Source organism: Aulostomus chinensis, chromosome 9 (genome assembly GCF_037954235.1).
Source record: "Aulostomus chinensis isolate RoL2024-O1b breed Wild chromosome 9, RoL_Achi_v1.0, whole genome shotgun sequence".
Classification (NCBI taxonomy): Eukaryota; Metazoa; Chordata; class Actinopteri; order Syngnathiformes; family Aulostomidae; genus Aulostomus; species Aulostomus chinensis.
In genome coordinates this window covers 19,962,091-19,978,102 of record NC_141328.1, presented here as the reverse complement: position 1 = coordinate 19,978,102, position 16,012 = coordinate 19,962,091, and the positions used below count along the sequence as shown (strand labels likewise).

The following is a 16,012-nucleotide window of genomic DNA, read 5'->3' as shown; positions in this document are numbered from 1 at the left end:
CGACCCTCAACAGGAGAAATGTGCCTGAGGCTTTGAAAATTCCCAGGCGGCAGGTGAACGTAAGTGGAGACTGATTAGTGATTTATTTTTAAATGTTTTTCCTAAGGAAATAGACAGTTTAGACAAACTGATACATAATGGGAAAAAAATGGCAACATACTGTAAGTAAAAAGGATAGGCTGCATAAAGCGTTCAAAGTGGACAGTTCGACCGGATTTGTGGCGTGCATCAATTTTAAATAGATTCTATGTGAGCGTCTCCAAAAACTAAAGATTACTAATTTCATTCTTAAACGTTTTTGCACGTGAAGCTTTCACTGTACTACAAAGGACAACACCTAATTCTCCCTCACGATTTGTCAATCATGATTTTCGCTTTTGGAGTAAGCAGCTATCTGATTGGACAGTAGCTTTAAGCTGCTCTTTCATTGGCTAAGGTCGACGCGGGTTATTAAAATGGCGCCTCCGTCAACATTAGCCTGCAGACCAAATCCCCCCGGTTTGACAAAGCTCGAGAAATGTCGCATGCACCAAGTACGTCCACAGCTGATACGTCCCAAGTCCTGGATATCCTCCGGTCACTGTACCGACACACGCAGACACTGGAGGAGTTTGCGGACAGTATCGTGTTCAGAGAGGGACAGAGAGCGGTTCTCATCGAACAGTCGGACGGGAACCGCTACAAGTCCTTCGTACGGGGTGTCTTCGTTTGCTGTGACAAGAAACTACAGCAAGTGCCAAGCTGTAACCAGGTAAATCAACGTATGATGTCATTGATAAGTGATGTACTTTTTTTCTCTCTGTTGACAAATGCTAATGTAAAGACAACTGTAACCTGCTAACTAAGCTAAGAGTTGACACTTATTTAGCTTCTTGCGAATGTTTGGAGTAATTACTGTTATTTGATCAAATACAACAATTTAATTTTTTACAATAACGAATGAGAAAGCATTGTTGAACTTAAATTTAAACTGTGCGAAAAGCTTGAAATTATTTATGTGTGGGATAAAAATAAGTAAACAATGTTCCTGCGTAAGGTATTCTCTGGGTAGCTGCATCTGTTTTTGGTTCCAACGAACGTTACTATTTTAACACTGGTGTGTTTTTCACTTGAATGACTTCATAATACTCGAGAGAGAAAATTCTTATGTTGATGTCATAATGTTTGATATTCAGTGCTGTATTGTCTCCACAGATCTGTACATTACCTGAACTGCTCGCCTTCATTCTTAACACTCTGAAAAGAAAGAGAAAACGAAACGTCTTGGGACATGGCTACAATTTGTCGTCCCTGTCTCAGGAGGAGCGCAATGCAGACCTCTTCAAATTCCAAGGAGACATCACCCAGAGTGCTGCCTACATCCATGGCAGTGATCTGTGGAAGAAAGTCTCAGTGCGTCTTGGCACGGACATCACACGCTACCTGCTGGAGAGCTGTTCTGTGTTTGTGACAGTCCCTCCGTCCTGTGTTTTCCAGATGTGTGGCGCTCCTATCTATGACAGGGTGTCCATGATGACAGTCCCGTCTAAGTTTTATCTCCAGTCTCGATCGCGGATTGGAAAGCATCAACGTGCAGTGACGCTGAAAAGCAAATGTGAAGCTAAGAATGCTATGCTCTATAAGAGGAGGAACAGAGGAGGTGTCAGAGTGCTGCTGGGGAAGAGGAAGAGAGAAGCTGATGCGATGGATGAGGAGGAGACTATGACTTGTTCTGGAAAGAGGAGACGGGTAGGACAGCATGAGCCCATGCAGGAAATCCAACAGGTTTGCTATGAAACCACAGAAGAAGGGCAGCCCACGACTGTAGAAGCAACAATATCTTTGGAAAACAGTTCTGGTTCTAAACAGCCTACTGAAACAAACACGACAGCCTTGGAGGGAGGACCCTGTTGGAGATCAGGGATTTACCCTCCTTTGCCTCCCTCACGATGTTTCATCCGCACAATGGGATTCCTGTATGGTGGCAGGGGCATGAGTGGTTTCCTTCTCAACAGGAAGAAGAAGAGTGCTGTAGGATCCAGAAGACTACAAGGACAAGATTTGGTAAGAATAATTTTCTTTGAGGGATTGCCGTATCTCAAAGGACTAGAGAGGAAACCGAAGAAACTCCCCAAGCGCTTTTCCAACATGGTACCCCTCTTTAGTCAGCTGTTGCGTCAACACAGGAGATGTCCTTACAGCAAAATTCTGCAGAGGATGTGCCCACTTATGGAGGAGAGAGACGGAGGACAGGGAGAATTAAACTCTCTACTGCCACAACACTGTGCACCTCATCGGGTCTACCTGTTTGTCAGGGAGTGCCTTTCCAATGTGGTTCCGCAAGAACTTTGGGGCTCTGAGGACAATCAGCTTCATTTCTTTGCCAGGGTCAGGAGCTTCTTGTTTAGCGGGAAGTCAGACAAGCTTTCACTGGCTGAGCTGATGTGGCAGATGAGGGTGACTGAGTGTGAGTGGTTGAAGATCAGTAAAACAGGTGAGATTGCTGCTAAAAGAGTGGCCTTTTCTCCTCTTTTATTTCCCTTAACTTAATTCTTGTTGCAGGGAGGTTCCCACCAAGTGAGCTCGCATATCGGACACGGATCCTGGGCCAGTTTCTGGCTTGGCTTCTGGACGGCTTTGTTGTAGGTCTTGTGCGAGCCTGTTTCTATGTCACTGAAAGCATGTTGCAAAAGAACGCCCTGAGGTTCTATAGGCAGGAAATTTGGACCAAACTGCAGGATTTGGCCTTCAGGTACACCCAAACACTCACGCAGTGTATAGTTCATCTTCATATACATATAAACTTACAAGATCTGTTGCCTGTGCTTTAGAGTTCACTTCTCTAAGGGCCAGATGGTGGAGTTGACTCCATCTCAGGTGGCATCCCTCCCCAAAAGCACCGTCATCTCCCGCCTTCGCTTCATTCCAAAGGCTGACGCCATGAGACCGATCACGCGAGTTATAGGAGCAGACACCAAAACAAAGGTAACATTGCTGGTCCTTTTCCATGAGTTGTCAGCTGATTTTCAGGAGTGTGTGTGGATTTCCAAAGTTACTCTGCCCCCCCCCCCCCCCCCCCCCCCCCCCCGCAGCTCTACAGTCGTCGTGTGCGTGACTTGCTTGATATCTTGCGGGCTTGTGTCCGTGCCACTCCATCCCTCCTGGGCTCCACGGTCTGGGGGATGACGGATATCCACAAAGTGCTGTGTTCCCTGGCTCTGTCCCAGAAGGACAAGCCTCAGCCCCTCTACTTTGTTAAGGTTAGTTGTCTTGACGTAAACTGTATGGTCAACGGTGAGACGTCCCACTATTCTTTACTCATTTATTTTCCTCTCTCTGTCTTTTAGGCAGATGTGAGTGGGGCCTATGAGAGTCTTCCTCACGACAAACTCCTCGAGGTGATTGGCCAGACGTTTTCCCGTGTCCTTGATGAACTCCTCACCATACGCTGCTGTGTTAAGATATGGGCCGATTCCCATGAGGGCCTGAGAAAATCCTTTATCAGACAAGTACACACACACACACAGAAATAGAAATACATAAATACAAACAACATTTTCTTTCAACCACTTTTTTTAATCCAGGCAGATTTCCTGGCAGACAACATGGGCTCCACCAACATGAAAGGGTTTGTGATGTCACTGCAACAAAGTGGTAAAGCTCATCACGCCATCCTGGTCGAGCAGGTCAGACTGACAGCCTCACGTCTCCTTTCGATACAGATGTGTGATACTACAACCAACTTCTTTGTGTTTCCTCCTCTCAGCTTTACTGCCCAGATGTGAACAGCAGAGAGGCATTGCAGTTTTTCACCCAAATGTTAACAAACAGTGTTGTGCAGTTCGGGACGAAGTGAGCCTTTCCTTTATTTCTTGCTTCCTTACAACATTAAATAGACATTTGTGATGATCATTTTCTAATAAGTTTGTTTGCTTCACGCAAAAGAGCATGACTTGTGTTTGATTTGTCGCTCTGCAGTTGTAATTTGAGCAAGGAAGTTCTTTAGTTTTTGCCATCTGTGTTGCAGAACGTATCTTCAGTGCCGAGGAGTTCCTCAGGGCTCAGTTGTGTCCAGTTTACTCTGCTGTCTCTGCTACGGTCACATGGAAAACGTCCTGTTCAAAGACCTAGCTCAAAACAAAGGGTATTGTACCGGCTACTCATGTAGATGCAATTACTCACTGTTGGCAGCAGAGGGCAGTGTCTGTGTATACCAGGTCGTTTCGAATGGCTGAATGTGTTGTTTTCTTTAGATGTTTAATGAGACTGGTGGATGATTTCCTTCTGATCACGCCGGATCTACAAGAAGCACAAAGCTTTCTCAAGTAGGACTTTGCCATATTACTGCCCATCGCATTCACTAACACCAAAGTACTGACTGCACTATGAGATGGTCACAATTAAATTTTGCTTTCTGCACCCGCTGATTATTTTACGTATCACTAGGGAGGAGAAAAACTCACTGTAGGTAGTTTTATACTTGTAACAATTAAATAACAGCTAATATTTTTTAAGAAAGATTTCTTGAAATACGATTATATTACCTCAGAGTTAAGACTTAATGTGAAATGCTGCCTGTAAGGTGATTCTTTTATATTGTTTTTACAAGAAACATACTTAGATTTGTTTTCTGCAGTGAAAATATCAATGGTGCACATCATGTTTTTGGGAAATAAGATTATTTGCCACCCTACAAAGAGCTAGACAAGAAGAGGGATACCCTTATATCCTTTGAGCATGTTTCAGGGAGCTGAGAGCAGCTTGGTCAGGATCAGGATCAGGATCTTGGTCATCCTCCTCATCCTCTCTGACAAAGTCTGTCATGATTATCAGTTGCAATAACAATTCATTTTCTTCCTTCATTCCTTCACGCCATATGTAGGATCTTGTTGGCCGGGGTGCCACAGTATGGCCTGGTGGTCAATCCGCAGAAGGTGGTGGTCAACTTCCATGTGTGTGAGCGTAGTGTGGACCCCTGTGCCGGTATCCGCATGCTACCCCCTCGCTGTCTCTTCCCCTGGTGTGGCTTGCTGCTGGACACACACTCGCTGGACATCTTCAAGGATTATTCCAGGTATACAGACAAAAGCCAGTCTGCATAATCCTATGATAATTTTTTTTTTTTTTTAACTGTGGAATCTCGCTTTCCTTTTCTCACAGCTATGCAGGCCTGTCTCTGCGTTACAGTCTTGCTTTGGGCTCTTTCCACCCAGCGGGACACCAAATAAGGAGGAAGTTGATGGTGATCCTCAGAATCCAGTGCCACGCTCTGTTCCTGGACCTTAAGGTCAGGAAATAATCAGTATCGTTGTTCTCTCAAAACTTCTTGCACTTGTTGGTTCAAGGGAAAATTAAACAGGATGCCAAGGCACCATTAAATAGACAGCATGTTTATTCTGCCTCTCTAGTCTACCCACAATCCAGAAAGATCTTTTTGTACAGAAGCTTGTTACTATAATGTGAAAAAAAAATCCAGGGTAAATTATAATCATAAGATGAAAATTCTCATCCATCCATCCATCCATTTTCTATACCGCTCCTCCGTTAAGGGTTTGTGAGGGGGCTGGGAGCCTGTCCCAGCCGACTTCAGGCGAGAGGCGGGGTTCACCCTGGACAGAATTCTCATCCAGTTTTGACTTTTTTTTTTCCCCACTTAACCGAAACAGGCTTCTGTATATTTGTGGGTACTTGAAAGGTTAAAAAACTTTATCTTTCTCGTTTCCATCTCAAAGACCAATTCTCTCGAGGCCGTCTACAAGAACGTCTACAAGCTGGTGCTCCTCCATGCGTACCGGTAAAGACACTTTTGACCTTTCGTTAGATACATTTTTCCAAAACCAAAATTGCACCGTCTCTTATCTGCTTTCTTTTTACTTCTCTCCTTAGGTTCCATGTGTGTGCCCGAAGTTTGCCATTTGGCCAGACTGTTGCCAAGAACCCTGCCTACTTCCTGCAGATGATATGGGACATGGCCCACTACACCAATCAACTCATCAGATGCAGCAACAAAGGCAACTTTCCCCCCTCATGCAGCAGTATGTTCAGTTTAAAACCTGCTCTCGTTGTTTTATTTCCTCATTTTGGTCTGCCTGGTGCGAACAGGACGGAGGCTGGGCTCTAAGGCCCAGACAGGCGTCCTACAGTACGAAGCTGTGGAGCTGCTCTTCACTCTGTCGTTTCTGCTGGTGTTGTCAAAACATCGACCCGCGTACAAGGATTTGCTTCCACACCTGCAGAAACGTACGTACCCACAGAAAATGCACACACACACGCACGCACGTGCGCACACACACACACACACACACAAAAAGAATCCTATTGCAGCACAGGATGACAAACAAATCAGACTCTCAATAAGAACACAATTTTATTTGTAATCCACATTTCATTAAAAGATGCAATATAGTGTGCTATATAAAGAAACACGCATATGACCATAATACTCGTGGTAAATTGTTGTAATTAAATGACAGTGAAACTTAAAAGAAAAAAAATTAAAAGATAAAACTTTCACTGAAGGTAACTAGAATATAAATGTGATTATGTGTATAAGTGATCAGAGTATCTGAGCTTTGATACGAGTCATCACCACCTCGTCGACTTTGATGTGTTTTTCACACCACAGTGAGAAACAGTGTGTCGCTCTCTTGTGTGATCATCATTGTGATCCTAACTATTAGGGAAGCGTAGTCTGGAGCGGCGTCTGGGGAATCTAAGACTGGCCCGGGTCAGACAGGCCACTAACCCCAGGACCCCGACGGACTTCTTGACCATCCAGATTTAGGCATCCAGACACAATTACAGCTTCCTGCCTGACTGACCAAAAGACCTGTAACAGCTTGAAGGTATGAATTAGTAATTAGTCTATCTGGGCTAGGCATGATGATGATGATGATGATGATGATGGTGGTATCCACATGTATATTATGCTGCACAGACATGACACTTATGTGGAATGTAACATCTGAATATTCCCAGTTTTGTTTTTTTTTACCTGTCAAAGAACTGTTCTAGTAGTAGATGTGCTCATGTTGTACTGTCCCTCGTGCTTTCCCACTCAACTTTTCCTGTGGACTGGATTTCTTAGATTCAACAGATGTTAAACCCCATACCCGGCACTGGCCAGACGGACCACCACTGCCGCCGGAAGTCTTCCGGTACCAGGATTAAGTGACTGGAGTTCTCCCACGTTCTACACGGAAGTCTGTATGGATGACTTCATGAAGAAGCCAGAAAATGCTGCCTCTTAAAATCCCTTTTATCTTTAAAAGTAGACATGTCATCGTAGATATGTATTACAGGAAAAAAAAAATTCTGTCTTGTGTACTTTTCATATCAACATTTTTTATGATTGTATTTTATGGAGCCCCAGAGAGGCCCCATGACAGAGAGAGAGAGAGACCACAAGATCTAAGCTGCTGCTCCCACACTTTTAAATTAGCGGTCACAAATGAATCAAACTGCAGGAACAAGTGATAGCTCTTGTGGCTGCACAGATTTGTTTTCTCTTTCCATTTTTACTCTGGCAACCTGCAAAGTTGAATATCATTAAATTATGTAGCCTTTAAACATTATTTCTTACAAAATGGTAAATATTGGTATGATTACAGTAAACAAATTGTTTCAAAATTAAAACTGTGTTGTTTGCATGTGCGTTATTCATTTATCCTCTGCTCAGGGAAATGTACCCTAATGGAAAAGCAAGCTGTAAAACAATTCAGTGGACTCAATTAAAAAAATTGAGACATTGTTAGCAATTTCAGAATGCAACAGAAGATGACGTGGATGTGTAGAGACCTTGTGCTTATATTTTACTGATGAGACAGTGGGACTGCATGAAAGTTGTTGTTTTTTTTAAAGTTTTGTATGTGTGTTCGATATTGTTTGTTTTACACAATGTACCATACCGCCATTCAGTTGCAGTCTTCAAAAAAAAAAAAAAAGGCACCATCCTGCCGTCGAAAACCCTGGTCGTCAGTTGCGCCTCTCTTTGGTTCCACCAGAGGGCGCCCTCCACTCACTAGCAAGCTAGCTTACCTTCATGTTGGACGTTTCACAGGTGAGTAGCTAGTAGAGGTTCATTTCCAGGCAAATTGTACTTGTCTTTTTCTTTAAAAGAAGTATTGGTTCATTGAAACTTTAAAAAAAAGGTGACACTTTCATGAAACTTGTGAATATTCCTCAATTTATCTGTCTAAAATTGAAATTTGCTTTTTGGTATAGAAAAGAATGTACACCAACAGTTTAATGGGAAGTTTAAAGTGAGATTAACATGTTGATGTGTGGTTTTTCCTTTTAGAAAATCAAGTGAAAACAGACGAAAAGGGGAGCTATTTTGGACAGTTCGTTTGAGCAGTTATGCTCATATTTGTCTTTTATTGCGTCTTCCGATTCTGGATTTAGAGCTAGCATATTAACTTTTTATGGTTAGCTTTTTCATTGTGACTTGATATAAACTTATGCAAAATGTACTGTTTGAAGTCGAACGGGAATATGCTTGATTTATTTGAACAAATTCTAACATGTAGAAATTATAAAAATAACAGGTTCTAGTTTATAGTTATACCTTTTGTGTTTTTTTTTTGTTTTGCTTTTTTTTTTAAACTTGTTGCCTTCTGTTAATATAGCACTTATTTCTGTGTGTTCCCTTCGTGTTTGTGATGTGTGAGTACAGAGGGAAGTGGTGGCCCCAGACTGTGACAGTTCGGCGACGGGTCCCTCCCTCCAGTCTTCGCTGGTGCGGCGGCTGTAGCAGCGACCGCTCCGCCGGGGCTTCTCCGCTTGTTTGGCACTTTGTGTGAGCTTAAGTTGTAGCGTGTGGTGCTCCGGGCATCACTGTTCCGGGAGGTTTTTAGTGACAACTTGCTGCTGCAACAATGGACTGAAGCAACAACTCCACCGACTGTGACTACTTAGGGGGCAAAGAAGAGTATATCGTGTAGAGAGCAACCTTTGTGAAGGTTGAATACCCATCATGGAAGAGGAAGACGGACATCTGGAGAACGGGATCCACGCCGTCAAGGACTCGGACCGACAGCAACGGCTCCGGCTTTGTGTCTTGAATGAAATACTGAACACAGAGAGGGATTATGTCCGGACATTGCTGTTCCTTCAGTCGGTAAGTTTGACATTTGATGCTTTCGCTCGGAACAGATCTTTCCACCGAACTTCACTCACAAACTAGTCGATTTTTTATAAACCATGAAAACACGTGTCTCACACATTATCGAAGGTTGCAATTGACATGATATGATTAATTAGGATATACTCTTTTATTCGGCATATGTCGTGTAACATAAACCGTGGTATGTTGTGTGATGTATTCATACTCATTGTAGAAATGTACCAGCTGGTGACGCCTGTAAACACTCAGAATTTCCTATTGAGTTTGGCTTGGAGTTCTGATGTCCGACAATTCTCTAGTTTAACTTTTCTCTCGTGTTCTACTCCTAATTAGTTAAACACATCTTTAAAAGTGCGTTGCCCAGCTGTTGTTACAAAGTGAAAACCAGAGATTTTTGCTTGTGTAAATTCCTCAGCTGCTTATTTGTTATTCAGACAATGTCTGAGATACTCCTCATCAGACTGAGGGCTTATCCACATGGGCATGAAAGGACCATGGGGGCATCATTCACACCTCTCCATTGTATTTGAACGCTCAGGTTAAAAAACAATCTAAGTGGAGCTCAATGAATTCACACTGTGAGTGAATAGATATGTATGAGCAGTCAGCACCAGCACAGCTTCCTCTCCAGAGTAAGATAAGAAGCCCTTTCACTCATTGTACCTCCGCTGCCCTCATAAAATATGTCTGGGTCATTAACACACCTTCCCTCCTCCAGATAACTCCCATTTTCTGGAGACTATGTAATAATTTTCATGTTCATCATGTTTTGTTGTCGTTCTTCTCCCTGCTTCCCAGCTTTGTCATCTGTGATTCTCACTGATTTCAGCTAAAAGCATTTGTGTGGATGAACAGAAAATCTCATTTAAACTCTTTACGATATATGATACATCAACCAAAAGCACAGGAGCATGAGGATTTCATCCCTCGCCAGGTATAAAATAGCTCCCAATAAACCATACGCATGGGCAAAAATACATATTGTATATTTTAAATGTTATAAAAGAGGTTTGATATGGGTTCAGGTGAATCCCCTTAAAATATAATTTTGTTACAGAAATAGGGCCGTCTATAATAATATTTATTATTTGTGTGGAGTAAAATCCCTATTTGGTTACCCCATCCACAAGGTAAAACATTCAGCTGCTAAACCTCGATCTGATTAATCTCAGTTTCCACCACTCCCCAAAAATGCTACTGTTTCTTTTCAGTTTTATGAAAATGCGGTTCCCTCTTTTTTTTGTGTTTAGGAACTTCCTCTTCATGAAAGCATAGCGTGACGAAGGTCCTCAGGTCAGTGATGCGTGACTTCCCTAGGGGTACACAAATATGTTATGTGTCCGCTGTGGATTCCAAAAAAAGTAACATTCAGGGGCCAAAGGCCCTGCTTCTTTTCTAAATCACAGTTGGTGTTTATCATCCCTAACAAGACAGTCCAGGCTGCAGAGGAGGGACATTCCTTCACCTCCTCCCCAAACTCAGTTCCAACATAATGATAAAGATTTATCAGAGAAGTTTGACTTCTCTTTCCTGTGGACATCTGAAAGCTGTCAGTACCCTCCACCATCCTCCTCCCCAGCATGGCGATATGGTCCAGCAGGGGCTTATCACCTGTTTCTAATGAATTGAATGATCTTTTTTGCTGTCCCCTGCTGTTTTCTCCTCAATTCACCCTGCAAAGTTGTCTCGGTCATTGCTCCACTCCCTCGCAGACACGACGTCTGTGTTTGTACGGTCACTCAACCCCCGTATTTGCATGGAGCTCAATTGATTGATGCATTACCATGGTGCTCTGGAATGATCTTGAAGGCTGAAGTCGACTCAGAAGTGTTATAATTTTATCCAGTTTGGGATCTTTTTTTTATAATTCTCAGAAACCAAATCAACTCTGACATGAGCAGCTTGTTATGGCACTGGCTGTCTCCTAACCTCTTAAAACCAAGTGGCATCCTTTGTATTATCTTGTTAACAAGGATGCATGCTGCAGTATAAATACAGACTTGATACTGTGTGTGTGTGTGTGTGTGTGTGAGCACGTGTAAGATTACCCACTGAATATCCATCTCTATTACATTGTGGCATCTGGGCTCAGTAGCTGAGATTGATAAAGGAGACTATGGGCACTCATGACAAAAGGGAAAAGAAACATCAGTCCCGTCCACCAGCAGCAGTCCTCCGCTAATCTCTCCTTCCAGGGTCCAGCACTGAGCCCACTCCTCTTCCCTCAGTGAGAGCGGGGGCTTTGTCACCATTTAGCTCACTGTGGTGTTGATAAGGGAAGTCTGGCTGTGTGGAAGCTCACAACATATGGTTTCAGTAAAGATATAGTGGGATTCAGAGCAGGCGGTTTGGCGGCGGTGGTGGTGGTGATGGTGGTGGGGTAGTCCCTCAGTGTGAAGAGGCAAAAGAAATTACTGGGATTGAAAGTGGCTTCTGTGTATTATTCAAGGGCTTGTTTTGTGATGATAAGTGCTGTTTGTAACACTTTTCAAGTGCCTACTTGTGCTGAGACCTCCTCGTCCTGTTGAGTTTAGCTAGTGGAGAGTGTGTGGTGTGTTTGTGCATGGATGGAGGGACTGACAGGGCAGTTGGGAATGACGAGGGGGATTTTTTTCCCCCCATCCTGCAGGTTGCAATGTCACTGTGTTTTGACTAGATGCCAACAATTTTTTTTCCACCTTACTTTCCCATGGGAATATTTAGGCAGAAAGCCCATCGTGAGGCTGCCTCTCCTCCCCGCTGTGGCACCAGCTTTGCATCAGCAGGCGGTTTGACATGTTCATGAAGTTTGACATCAGCGCAGCAGACTGTGGACCCTTACTTCTGCTGTCACTCTTTGATAACCAGACATGACATAATTTATTAGCAAGTGTTTGTTGATGTTGTTCAAGTTGCCTTATAAGCCTCTGAAGCTTTGGTTTCCCCCTCAGTCTCACCAGAGGTTTTCAACCTCATGCCCACAGGTAGATATCAAAATGTAGCTGGCTGACTGGCAGCACTGATTTATTTTTAAACTTCCCTTTGTTCTTTACCAAAACCTCATGATTCTCAAGCTCCGTTAAAAAAAAAAATCGCTTCTGGGTTGCAATGACACAGAAACAGAATGGTTATCATCCGGTTTCGCTCTGTATGTCACTCATCCCCTGGCAATTACCAGAGGAGCTCATCCAACCTGCTGCAGGCCACCAGGTCGGGGTGGTGGGAAGAGAGGAGGTGAGAAAGGGGGGTTTGGAGTGTGTGGAAAGATGGATTAGATGATTAATTTTGCTCTCTCATCTTCGATTTTACTGCCTGAACGAAAGGGATTGAAAAAAAGCTGGCTAGCGTGATAACTGCTCCTAAGGGCTGCACCATTTGGAGAAAAAGTATCCGATAATGTTGATTGGTATTTAAATTGTGATATTATTTGCAATATCAGAGGCAATGTTAAAGGAACATGCCAAGTTTTGGGTTAATTGTGCATGTTTTTGTTTGTTTGTTTGTTGTTGTTTTTTTAAAGCCAGAAAGCAGATATATACCATTCTTCCTGTGTGCATTATGGAGCTCCAGACTCCCATTGGGCGGCTGACAGCTAATTAGCTTAGCTGCAATGAACGCTAGTGGTGGGGTGCGGGAGCTGACCCTCTCATAAGTTATCAATTATAATTTACTAATAAAACAGTCTTCGCCTGCATTAATCCATCTTTATCTTTTTTTTTGTGGAAAAACTGTCGATGTTGTTATTTTAGCATCAGACACACAGTTGGAACTACTTTCCTGACTGGTCACAGTTATTTTGCATCGTCACTTCAGTCAATTCAACTGATGTTATTAGTCTTACAGTGCATTTCATGTGCTTTAAAAATTTTAGTAGGTTACCATTTTGATGAAATGCTCAGCTCTACTTTTCATTACAGGCTTAACGAATTCCCTAATTTGTGTCTTGATTGATTAGATCTTAGTTCCATAGATTGGTGTGGATTTTCTCCAGAGCAAGATTTTTTTTAAATTTTAATCCACAGAACTGGATTTTCCCTGCTGGCTTTCTATGACAGAAAATACAGTCATCAAAACCACCCGGAGACATTGGAAGGGATTTTCCTTTCAAACCATAAAAATGGGGTGTATGTGTTTCTGGACCACACTGACCTGCTGCCTGTCATGGCCATTCTTGTCCAGTAATGACACCAGTGGAATATGGTGGTCAAGTAGACACAGATGTAATGGTGAGCAGGAAGGTGTTGTCAGAGCTGTGGGATAATAGAAAGGATCTGGAAATCCTGCTCTCTGTGGCTCTTCCTTTGGGCAACACACAAGTGAGGTAATACATGTCCAGTGCTGTGTTTGCGTGTTGATATTTGTGATTTTGACGCACACCATTATCTGAAGCGTTCCCACATAGGAAGCCAGCCTCGAGCCTCCTCCCTAAACTTAAGCCGGTTGTGTCTACTACCTCTTTCCTTTTTTTCTGCTTCATCCCTTTAGCCCTTCTTAGCTCTCCCCCTTCCCCAGTGGGAAAGACCAGCATCAAGTTACTCTGGGCTTTCTTGAGGGGGTGTCTGGTAGGGAGGGGGGGTATAAATAGCATCAGATTCTAGCTCTCCTTTCTGCAGCAACGCTGGTGGTTTCAGCTCACTGCCACCTAAGCCCTACTGGAGTCATCCAAGCTAACTCATCACGTTAAGAGAGGAGGGGGTTCGGAGGCCTGGGGTGACTTAACAGCAGGTAGAAGAGTTACTGTGTTAGGCTGCTGGGGTTTTATTATTATAACTGGGCTTTAAACTGCCTCATAAGACCTAAGAGTCAGGGCACCGCGTCTCATATAGCGCACAACTCCCAGATTAATCTCAAATGTTGAAGGCGTGAGTTCAGCTGGGACAGACAAATGAAGCAAAGAGGGAGCTAAACATTTATGTTTGACTATATTTTACCCTCCCTGGTAATCAATCATAGTAGTTGGAATCATTCATCTCCTACAGACTTGCAACCTGTGTGGCTGTTACCCTGCCCCCCCCCTTTTTTTTTTTCGCAGGTTAATGGAGATGTTTGCAAGAACACTACCAGATTATACAGGTCAGTGCAGACACAGGACATTACCTATAAAAGTTGCCGTTGTGCACCCTTCCATGATGCTTGTACCAGACAAACCTGCTCATCGCGCGCCATGCCATGGAAAAATGACGATAAATGGCAGTTTACAATTTAATCAGCGTGTTTCTTTAGTCATGCGGTTTATAAGCCATTTCTTTGAGGCATAAGACTGCAGCAGGAATTTTAGGAATTAGAGTTAACAAGTCTAAACCACTGTAACACCCGGAGGCATGATGTCACTCCCCGCCTCCCCTCCGCCACCAGCACTACCGCCTTCCTCCTCCAGAGATATTCGTGGCTTCTTACAGCAGTGAATTAGCTTAGGAGTAAAGTCATCTTACATGATCATCACTACGAAAGGATGTCAGTTGTATACAGTGTGTGAGATAAGGGAAACATTTATCATTATTCGTATGTTATTGGACATGTATGTATGACCTGGACAAATTCAAAGCATTCTTAGGGTTCATACTGGGAAGACTAGAGTGCACTCATGAAGGGTGAATGTCTAGGATGGAAGGATAAACAGAATAGTGTCAGCACTGGCTCTTAGGAATTACCCTTGCCCTCCCTGGGGAGCTCATGTTTGGTTTACGAACTGAGGCAGTGGGTTTAAAATGTTTGTTGGCTTTCCCAAGTACGACCAGATGTGTGACTTTTTTTCTTTTTTTTTTGAGGTCAAAGGTGATGTGCCCAAGAAGGGGGTGGGGGGGGGGGGATGCTGGACAGTAATAGAAACATTTTCTACAAATTGCAAAGATATTGAATGTAAAGCCCGGCTTGCATTACAGGACTGTTGGATGCTTACCCACTCAGGGCAGGTCAGAGATGACTGGGCTGCGTGTGGTCCGGCTAGGAGGCCGTTCACATGACACAATGGAACAAAGAAAGAGTCTCTCTCTCTCTCTCTCTCTCTCTCTCTCTCTCTCTCTCTCTCTCTCTCTCTCTCTCTCTCTCTCTCTCTCTCTCTCTCTCTCTCTCTCTCTTTCTCTTGCACACGCACACAGACACATATCACACACTAGCCACCACAAGTAGCTCCTCTGTTGCTCCAAATAAAACTGTAGGCAAGTTATTCAAACTGGAGTAGGTTCAGAACCTCTGTAAAATCACACTGTATGAAATATGGATAAGTGTCAAGTGACAATGTGCTACTTGTAGTAACACTCAGCTATAAAGGAACACTAACTTTTTGGGAAGTGCATTTATTGTCCATCCTTCCCCGAGTCAGACAAGAAGATATGTATCCTTCTGCCCACTGTGTGTGCATTAGAGGCTGGGTGGTGTTAGCATACCCTCTTCAAAAGCCATTTTTACTATATCAAATCTCTTAGCCAAGTCAGGAAAGTAGTTTGGAATATATGAGATTCTGAATTTACAATATCGCTGAATTCAAATCACAAATTTCATAATAAATGTTTTGCACAACCCTAGTTATATGAATGCAAGATGGAGGTATGCTAAAACTTACCATCCAATACCATTTATTGTGCTAAGCTAACTAGCAGCTAGCTTGTCCCTATGGGTCTCTGATTCTTAATGTACCCACAGAGGCTTAGGGTCCTTAAAGGTAATCCAGCAGTGGTGCCTAACTGCTCTCACACTTTAATTTTGGACAGTGCTGCAGCTTTTTTTTTTTTTTTTTTTTTTAAATAGAAAAAGCTCTGTATACTCATTGTTCACTACCTGCTTCACATCAGTCAGCAAAAAGCCACAACTACTGGTTCATTTGACCTGTGGGAGTCTTTATTTTTTAAACAATGAATAACCAACCACAAAGTTTCCTTAAGCTTAACCAAGTGTTTTTATTGGGCTGAAATGTGGACAGTAAAAAAAAAA

The 16,012-nt window shown here is 43.1% G+C and overlaps 2 protein-coding genes across 5 annotated transcripts in view; both read left to right on the top strand.

The window, feature by feature from the left end:
• The first annotated feature begins 458 nt into the window (after positions 1–458).
• Positions 459–7,578, top strand: tert (telomerase reverse transcriptase). Its single transcript, XM_086214121.1, has 17 exons — positions 459–751; positions 1,195–2,473; positions 2,542–2,731; positions 2,811–2,964; positions 3,072–3,239; positions 3,327–3,488; positions 3,564–3,665; positions 3,746–3,831; positions 4,007–4,123; positions 4,233–4,304; positions 4,862–5,053; positions 5,140–5,266; positions 5,712–5,773; positions 5,866–5,990; positions 6,082–6,219; positions 6,660–6,824; positions 7,067–7,578. Exons 1-16 carry the CDS (start codon positions 518–520, stop codon positions 6,761–6,763), a joined length of 3,312 nt encoding a protein of 1,103 aa, XP_086070247.1. The 5' UTR covers positions 459–517; the 3' UTR covers positions 6,764–6,824; positions 7,067–7,578.
• Positions 7,579–8,590: 1,012 nt separating this feature from the next.
• Positions 8,591–16,012, top strand: part of prex1 (phosphatidylinositol-3,4,5-trisphosphate-dependent Rac exchange factor 1) — an 81,872-nt gene continuing 74,450 nt past the window's right edge. For 2 of the 4 annotated variants that reach the window (XR_015117905.1, XM_086214118.1), the window contains exon 1: positions 8,591–9,097. Coding sequence is in view for 3 of the 4 variants with exons in the window: in XM_086214118.1 (XP_086070244.1) it covers positions 8,954–9,097 (144 nt within the window). In the remaining variant the exon portion in view is untranslated. The remainder of the gene's footprint in view (positions 9,098–16,012) is intronic. The other 2 variants (XM_086214120.1, XM_086214119.1) reach the window with 2 other exon arrangements.